The following is a 9,575-nucleotide window of genomic DNA, read 5'->3' on the forward strand; positions in this document are numbered from 1 at the left end:
ACACCAGGTAGCCCACCTGAGTAAACACAAGATGGTGAAGATGAATGTCTGAAGGCTTTCTGTTAAAGGAACTATGACGATGAAAGAGGAAAAAGAGTATATAAGAATACAACTGAGTAACAGAGTAACTAAATTCTTGTATGTGTGTATATGTATGTATATATATATATGTGTATGTACACACATTGTATTCATTATTAGTTTACACTACTGCGTCTATAAATTACATAGTACTAAATCAGTATGTTAAATAAATATTTAATTCCTCAAAACGATTTGATTTCTCATCTGTCATCCTGTTTCTTTTTTCTCTTTTTTCTACAGGAGGAGCAGGAGACCAGCTACACAATCCTCCGTGCTCGAGGTTGTAATGTGACCCTGAATGGTTTGAAGCCCAACACTGCCTACTTACTTCAAATCAGAGCCCGTACCGCAGCAGGATATGGAGCCAGCAGCCCCACTTTCCAGTTCGAGACCAGCCCTGACTGTAAGCTCAGTAGAGATTAAAATGAAATGAAATTATATGATAGTCCATTAGCCTTTTACATACAATTTTTTATTTTGAATTGTGGGGTTATGAAACCTCTCTGGCAGGATGTGTGCATGTTAATTTTTTTTGTTAGAAGACCTTATGTCCAGTTGTGTAGCAGCTGTTTCAAACATGTTCGCTGACAAGAACAATTTTCTTTCCTTTCTTGCTGTTGGTGAAATTTAGATATTCATGCAGTAACTTTGGCAGAATTTCAGAAGTGAATTCAACCATCACATTTTTTATTGCAGCAAACATGCAAGTGCTTTGGGGAAAATGTGAAAATACTGCCCAAGATTTTTGCTTTACTTTGTGTCTGTTACACGCCTAAGTTGTTTCATTTAGCTGTTACTGTTCCATGGGATAAAAGCTGTGAAAGCACATTATTGTTTATATCAATTTTGCTGCCAAATATGTGTAAGTGTCTCTAGAGTGAGCTGAATCACCTTTACCTGCTCTTGTGGGAACTAAATACAATATCTTATTGAATCAAAGGTATATTTATTCTTGATGTGCATGCAGTACGTTGGAATAGGACTAGCAGGTAATTGAAGTTTGTATTGTGATGTGCTGTAATGTTAACAAAACAAAGTTAGCACTGCTTATTACTTGTTTCTTTCTGTCTTTCAGCAGCCTTCTCTATCTCAAGTGAAAGCAGCCAGGTTGTTTTGATTGCCATTTCTTCTGCCGTAGCCATCATCCTGCTCACTGTGCTTCTCTACGTCCTGATTAGCAGGTCTGTCCACCAATCACTTGCCTGGATTCTTGCCTTGAGCATTGTCTCCTTTAGTCACACCATCTGTACTCTCTCCTTTCAGTTGATTCTGTGTGCACTTTTCCAAAATGTACTTTCAAAAGCTTAGAAGAAACAAGTTAAATGATGTGCCATAAAAGAGGGCAAATTAAAAAACACCAGTTAATAACCAAAGGAACTTTTACCGCTGTGGTTTACAAGGTGTTTTAACCTTGTTGATGATTCCTTGTAATTGTAATGCTATCATTATTCATTAAATATTTGAGAACATGTTCTAAATTTGTTCAAAGAAGTTCTTTTTAGAACAGCTTCGTCAGCTTTCTCAAGAAGTACACATTCTGATAGCCTGTATGGTCCTTTAAAGTCCAGATCTATACACACTTCAGCTGAAGTTGCTCTTGGCTTAGTTGCCACTCAATCAAAAAACATGAGCATCTTCAATAAATGGAATCTTTTCAGTGCGTTCATGCACAACACGGGCGTTTGAATGCCAATGTGAGCACGGCTGAAGTTGGTGGTCAGCAGGTTTCAGGAAAGAGTATAAATCCACATCACATTATAAGACTTACTGATACTCTTTTGGGTTATAAGAGCCAGAAGTATATACACACAGACATAAGTATGCACACATGGATCTTGGTAGCGTTTGGGCTGGGCTTGTGGGCGAATTTTTATTGAAGATGTGGCACTACTTCTGGTCTTTCTCTGTTTGCATTGGCAGGTTTTGTTGCCGGAGCAAATCCAAACATCCTGATGAAAAAAGACTGCATTTTGGCAATGGACACTGTAAGTACTGGACTTTGTTTATCTGAGAATTGGCTCTGTCTCTCCTTGCCGTACTTTACTAGTCACTGAATACAGATAGAACTAGCTAGTTACATAAAAGATAATTTGAGGGATGTTATTTGAATATGCATGTCCTTCTGAGAACCTTTTGACCAATAGCGGTTGTTTTAGAGTAGATATGTCAAAGCTTGAAGTGGATTTCCCCTTTAAGTTTAGATATATCTTTGTTTTTTCATACGAGAAGACAATAATCAAACAAGACCATGTTATGACCATGTTTTTGGCCCATTTAGAAACAAGTACTTGAGGCTTCATTTAAAAGGAGAACAAAATAACACTGTTTTCCAAACCAGCCAAGTGAAGTGGCTAAATCTGCGCTTTAGTTTCTACTTTCCAAATAAAAAAGTTTCTTGATATTACTTCTACTATTAGAGTCAGTACTAAATAAATAGTAATTTAATTTTCTTTTCATGCTACTTCCTCATCCCTTTAATCCTTGTTTCTTCTCTCTTTCTGTCTTTACGAGATGTTATTTATTTGAAATAGTCCTACCTTTAAATTTGACCTAGGCTTCTAGAATTCCTCAGGGTACTGAAGAGCATCTGCCCACTGCTTCATGAGTAGTTTGGATGGGTCAAACCCAGAGCATAAATTTTAACACACAGGGACTACTAAAATACAGCTGTGTTACATATCTTCCCTTTGTTTTCAAGTTTATCATAAAATAAAACATATCTCTGAAACATAGTGTTTCTTAAACTTGATGTGTTATGAAGGGTATAATTCCTCTTTTTGTTATTGTTCCTCCATCAAATCTCAATAAGAGAGACTCTCTGGGGAAAGAGAAAAGAGGGAATTGTAAAAAAAACTCTTTCCATTAAAACAGCTAAAAGTGTCTTCATATCCATTTGATAAGTGACTGTTGCTTTAATGCATAATATATTAAGTGAGAAAATCTCAGCCCTGTCTGCTCCTTGAGGGAAATTCTTCCCTAAAATTCAATCATTGAAATACTCAGGACTATATCGTCTTCATGGTTTTGGTTTCATTGTGCAGGGTTAGTTGGATCTTTTGCCACCCTGTGTGTTTCCTAGACTCCTCTGAAAGTGCAATTTTACTGTAAGCTGTGCTATTTTGGAGTTTTTAACTAGTTGGTAACCAATGCAACTTTCCTGTGCTGCTGCAGTGCGTCTGCCAGGGATCAGAACCTATGTGGACCCCCACACATATGAGGACCCGAGCCAGGCTGTGCACGAATTTGCCAAGGAACTGGATGCCTCCTGCATTGCCATAGATAAAGTGGTGGGAGCAGGTGAGAATAGGCAAAGGAAAGTGTATGGCCAGATGCTGCTGCTTGTATAGATTCCATATAGGTTTGGCAACTTTGCAAAAAATTCATGTCATTTCTAATATTTTTAAAACAATAATCAAAATGAGCTTGGTGGGATACATAAAAAAAGGGAAATCAAAAAAGACTTTTCCCACTTTCGTATCAGTTACTTCCTTTTACTTTTGCACTCTTTCATGCTCTATTTAAATGACAAAGACAAACCAAGTGCACAACCACTTTAAGGAAAATGGAGTATATACAGAGCTCCTATACATCTATATTTTCATAGCAGTGAGCTAGTTATCTATGCGTCATGCTGCACAGCCGGGAATGAGAAAGCATTCTGTGCCCCAGCTTGATGTCTCTTCTTTCCAGCCCTCACCTAGGATGGAGGGAAAGGTGGTGAAATGAGAAAACCTTCAGTTGGTTCATGTCTCCTTTAACCCTTTCTTTCCTTCCTTTATTTTTCTTTCCATTTTCCATAGCGTATGCTCCAGTTCGTAACTCCCGATGTACAGTAATTGCAATAGTAATTGAAGCCTTGTCTCCTCTTTTCCTCTCCACTCATGTACTCCCTGATAACTTGAGCAGGAGTGCAGACGGGAGGGTAATGCATTATGATTCATGTCGAGTGCAGTCAGAATAGATGGAGACTAAAGCACACAGCACATAACAGCAGACTGGTCTCCAGAGTCCCACCGGCCCTTCACACTGTAAAACTGTCAGGACAGCCTGAGAGTCTATTACCTGAGTATACACTGGAGTCACACTCTGCAGTGCTAACCACAATATATTTTTCATACATAGTAGACACAAAGCACAATGATTTTCACAGGGCTGCAATGGTACATAGGAGATAACTGTTTATATATTAAAACCACATATAAAAAACAAAATCAGCTGTTCTCTTTTAATATAATAAAAAATGTGGTACACATTTGTCCACAGTTCACTGTGGCTGTCATTTTGATTTTACACAAGCATGAACTTCTTGAAATCTGCATGACCATTTGCAAGAAATGCACACAAACTAATGTCCATACTTCATTTAATATTATTAAATACATGCAATTTGATGTTTGAGGCATGAAAAGTGAAACAGCAGTGAAACATGATCTATCGAAAATGCAAATAGATGAAGAGTAGCTCCAATTTATCATCATTCTAAACCAGTATTAGCTGAGTAATACCTTAACCCATAGTCGATTTACAGCAGAAAAGTCTATACTGTACCATACATTTTTAATGTGTACAGTGCACAGCTGATTCAAAGTGTATTTATTTTAGTGTTCTTCCATAGTAACACAAAGAAGGGAGAGTGCAACTTTGAGAACAAGTTCTGGACAATATAAATAAAATGACAAGTTGACAGGGTGATTACTTTTGAAAAGCAACTTAGTAGTTCAGAGCAGTTTAATTTTAGAAAGATGGACAGAAAATCCCTGAAAGATTTTCAGATAAAAGCCAGAAACCTTATATGAGAAAACCATAAATTTACAGATCCAAATGTGAGATGAGAGGAGAAGAAAGGGGACTTTGGCCTGCTCTTGCTAATCTATTTTAACTTCATAAAATGTGAACCGAACACCAGAGGTGAACATTAAAGCTCCAGCCATGATGTAAACATTTTTGTCCGTCAGCTTCAATGCACCCTGCCACCCATCTGTGTGATTTTTATAAAGCCACATAAGCACTCTGAACAATATACAACATACCTTCTCTTTCTCCATTCCTGCCTCAACTCCATCTGTCTTCATTAAACACGTTAAAGGGACTTTGATCCTCTTGCCAATCGGTGATTGTGTGTTAAAAGACATGAAACACATGCTCCACTCTGCTTACATGGGTTAGACTTTAACATCAAAGTGAGATACCTAGCTCTACTCATAACAGGAAAGGAACGAGTGTCCCTAATCAAGCCTTATTAGACGAAGGTCTTCTTTCTCTGAGTGACCACATAAAAAGGTGCCTTGGCTTGACTTGCCTGTCCACTGCTCAGGACAAGAGGTGCAAAGCAGAGAAGGAAAGAACAGGGATGGTCTGGGTATTTAGACAGGTTATAATTATTCAGGCTTAAGTCCTTCCAGATGCCATTGCTTCAAGTCCAGGATTTGACCCATGCTCTCTGATCCAGAGCAGCTATGGGACATGATTGTACTGGATGAAGAGTGAGATCTGCATATCTTAGTTCTGACATCACCATTCTTGAGCACACTCAGCATGCATGTACGTTCTGTTCAAACACCTACTTACATTCAGTACACACACACACATATACACACACCCCTCATCTTCTGCAGTCCAGCCAAAACTCTGTCTCCAGGACTGCCTTTGAAGTGGCCAGCATACCTACAAAACTTACAGTACCTTCTGGATAGCTCCCCATTGCATGCACATACTTACAAGTAGTAACTGAAATTCATGCATCCCCTCACCAGCGAAGAATGCTAATTGAGCTCTCCCTGAGTGGATGTTAAGTAATTTTGTGTTTTAATTTGACATATAAATGAAGCTGAAAAGTTGTATTGCTGTCTATTCACTTTGTTATTTTGGCTATGGGTACACGCTATGCATTAATCAGGAAATGCTGTTTTTTGTCCAACATCAACCAAAGCATTTCCTGATTAATTGGAGTTAAGTTATTACAGATGGAAATTTTAAGATCCTTCATGATCTGCAGCTTTGTCTGAATGAATCACTGACAGGCAGCTGTAAAAACCACATATTGTAACACCTTAAAACGCATCTGAACCCCTGTTGTACATCAGAGCAGTCAGGATTTTCTAACTCATGCTATGCTAGATGCTGGGCTCTCAGTGGTGAAGCTGACCTAGCCGTAGGTTTAAGGAGTATCAGCATGCAACCTGTCTTTGTGGTTTTACTGCTGATCATGTACTCTGGTACAAGAGAGCTAGTTAAGTTAGCCATATTCACTCCAAAATGCTTTTCATGGCAATGTCATAGACATCATACATAAAACTTGCCTTTATTTTATCTTTAGGTGAATTTGGAGAAGTCTGCAGTGGTCGCCTGAAGTTGCCCAGCAAAAAGGAGATCTGCGTGGCCATCAAAACTCTCAAAGGTGGATATACAGACAAACAGAGGCGGGACTTCCTTTCTGAGGCATCAATCATGGGACAGTTTGACCACCCTAACATCATCAGGCTGGAGGGGGTGGTAACACGCAGTAAGTTCCACGACAAACTGAAGAGAATTGAATTACCCAGGTGCTATTTTGATAATTATATGTTACTCTGGTTCTTGGAGAATATTAATCTATGAAGCACTTACTTTTTCAGAAGCATGATGTTTCAGAGAACACAACAATTTTTAGTCACATTCCATAAGAGAGCAGGCTTCTCCTGAGAGTCTTTTTACCGATTCCGGATTTGCAGTTGTCTTTGACAAATGGCTCTAAAGTGGCCGACACTTCTGTGAAAGAGCAAAGGAGTTTTATTGAGTTGCCGTGGTGTAAATCTCTGCAGATCAATGTGCTCTGATCAAAGCCTGTGTCCAAAGCAGGCATAAATCCATAAATCCATATCTCTGACTAGCTTCCCTCTGGGCCTCTTTATAAGACTATCATTAGCACACAGAAGGCCTCTTTAAAATGGAATGACTGCAGAAAAGGGAAATAATGAGTCTGAACTTTGTCGCAAAGAAACAGTCCTGGCCTCTATATTTCCCTGCGGCACTTGGCTTGTTAAGTAGTTCTGCCAGTATTGTTATTCTAAAGAGTAGAATAAAATACCAAGTGAACTTGCCTTCTCTTTATTATTCTGGATTTTAGGTTTTTCTGTTCCGTCTCATTTGTTCTTTGCTTCCTCGTCTCCACCTTGTCTTACATCAACTTGTTTTACCTGCTTCCCTAACTTATCTTCTTAGCAACTTACTGCTGTGACTTGTAATCAAAAACAGCCCAGTCTTACAATGTAATGTAATTTCCAAACAGCAATGAACTGGGCATGTAAACCATATTGTTCTGATTATGCTTCATCTCTACAAAGAAAGAAGGAAAAAAAGAAAAAAGAAGGGAAGGAAAGGAGGGAGGGAAGGAATGAAGGATGGAAGGAAAGTAGAAAAAAGAAAGGAGGGATGGAACGCCAAAAGAAACAAAGGAAGCAAGGAAAGAATGATAGAAGGCAGGAAACAGGAGGGAAGGAAAGAAGCAAAAAAGAAGTTAAGAAAGGAACAAGAGAAGGAACAAAGGGAGAAAGAAAGTAATGACAGTAGAATCAAATAAATAAATAAACAAACAATAGAAAGGATGGAAGGAAGGGAGGAAGGATGGAAAAATTGAAAAACACAAAGAAATAACACAAAGGAAGCAGGGAGGAAGGAGGGATGAAGGACAAAACAATAGAAGGAAGACAGAACAACACCAGTTAATATCTTATAACATATCATTTTGAGTCAACAGTGGCACAAATTATGCTACTAAACTGTCACTTATGCAGTTTTTGTAGGAGAAACTTGTTAAACATGCTAATACGCATGTATTTGTAAAATAATGTCAGTAAATAAGGTCAAATAATAGAAAACAGTAACCAGAACAACAGAAGCTAATCATACTCCTTCATCCAGTTTTGTCTCTTTTAGAATAATTTTTCAGTTAGAACGTACGGCATGGTTCTGCACTGTACTGATGAATGAAATCAGTCCACTCTGAAAGTGAAAGTCTGTGTGTGTGTGTGCATGTGTGTGATCCCTCATCACACATTGTTTGCCTAATACATCTTAAACCAGTCTTCCTGTTAATGTCCGACCTGTGAGAAATGCTGCAATAACACAAGACTGCGGTTTCATTTGCTGGTTTGAGACTAATAGGGGAGGCCCCAAATTCACTACTTCGCACATGACATTTGGAGAGATGCCCTGAGCACATGTGCATAAGTAGGAGCAGCATGAGTGCAGGGCATAGTTTTAGGAGGTCCATTTGATATGCTCCCACACACAGACACACACCTACACACACACAAACACACACACAAATGCACGCTGCTGTCGGGTGATTTATTAAGCTGCTCCTGTTAATTCTTAATAATCCTGAGACTTTCACACCCCATTTACCTTGCTGCTGCTTTTGGCTGATCCACAGGCTGCATATTTGCAGGAGCACACACACACACACACACACGCGCACACATGCACACTTCTTGCTCAAGCTCATACATCCACACTTGCACGCATACAAGTACACTCACACTTGGGTCCGCAGAACAAAGGGGCTTGGGGGCCTTTATCTTTGTTGCCAATGTTGAAAGTAGAGAGAAAGAGGGGAAAGGAAGGGGCGGAGGACAGGAGGGAGGACCGGGTGCGTGCATGCCCGTCTGCAACTATAAAAGCAGTTCTCTGTTAAACTGAACAATCCATCACAGCCTTTTTGGGACAGGGTGTGGGTGGAGGGTCTTGTACTGGTCCTGTGACGGTGTTTAAATGATGAGAGATCTTTGCTCTAATTGTAAGTGAAATTGGTGCAACTTTCCTGAGACATGCTGTTCTGTGAGTTTAATCTCCTTTTTTAAAAAAAAAGCTATGTCTTACTGAGAAACTCCTTTTTTTTTTCCAGGTAAAAAGTTGGAAGAAACAATTGCTAGCATAAATTATCGTGTGCATACCTCATAACACAGTGAGAGTCAGTTTATTTTTATTTTGTCAACGTCACATTTTTAGCTACGCTTACTCTGGTAAGATGTAAATAAACAGAATCAGTGGAAATAGATTCAAAATCTTTCAGAGTCATTTCAAGCTGAAATTGACAACATCTGTTTTGTTTAAATGTGCTGTGATAAAGAAAATGAATTACCAGTGCAATGCAGATTCATGAAACAACCCTTTTCTTAAAATTTCCATTGAGTTTAATAGATTTGCTTCTTTTCACAACTAATTCCATCACCCTTTCCCTTCAGCCTGCGCGATTCCTGAAAAAAAGTCCCTTTCTTTCCAGATGTGGGGTTGGTTCACATTAATACATGCAAGAGGGATGGAGATGAGAGGGAGGGATGGGGTGATGGGGAAAGAGAGGCAGGTATGATAGAGAAAAGGTAGGTCAGGAATGAAAGAGGAGGGAGCAGGGCACATTAATCAGAATAAAAAATGGAAAAGAAGAATATGGCTGGTGGTAAGTCAAGAGTGAAGCTGAGAGAACAAAGCCATCTGGGGCACAAACAAGTCCT

At 39.1% G+C, this 9,575-nt stretch overlaps 1 protein-coding gene across 5 annotated transcripts in view; it reads left to right on the forward strand.

Moving 5' to 3' along the window:
- Positions 1-9,575, forward strand: part of epha3 (eph receptor A3) — a 94,605-nt gene that overhangs the window by 67,705 nt on the left and 17,325 nt on the right. For 3 of the 5 annotated variants that reach the window (XM_014337933.2, XM_042226237.1, XM_014337934.2), the window contains 5 exons: positions 325-487; positions 1,160-1,265; positions 2,005-2,069; positions 3,256-3,381; positions 6,401-6,586. In XM_014337933.2, coding sequence (XP_014193419.1) covers positions 325-487; positions 1,160-1,265; positions 2,005-2,069; positions 3,256-3,381; positions 6,401-6,586 — 646 coding nt within the window. The remainder of the gene's footprint in view (positions 1-324; positions 488-1,159; positions 1,266-2,004; positions 2,070-3,255; positions 3,382-6,400; positions 6,587-9,575) is intronic. The other 2 variants (XM_005935715.3, XM_005935716.3) reach the window with 1 other exon arrangement.

Source organism: Haplochromis burtoni, unplaced genomic scaffold, assembly GCF_018398535.1.
Source record: "Haplochromis burtoni strain Fernald_Lab_line unplaced genomic scaffold, NCSU_Asbu1 Contig_202, whole genome shotgun sequence".
NCBI classification, from domain to species: Eukaryota; Metazoa; Chordata; class Actinopteri; order Cichliformes; family Cichlidae; genus Haplochromis; species Haplochromis burtoni.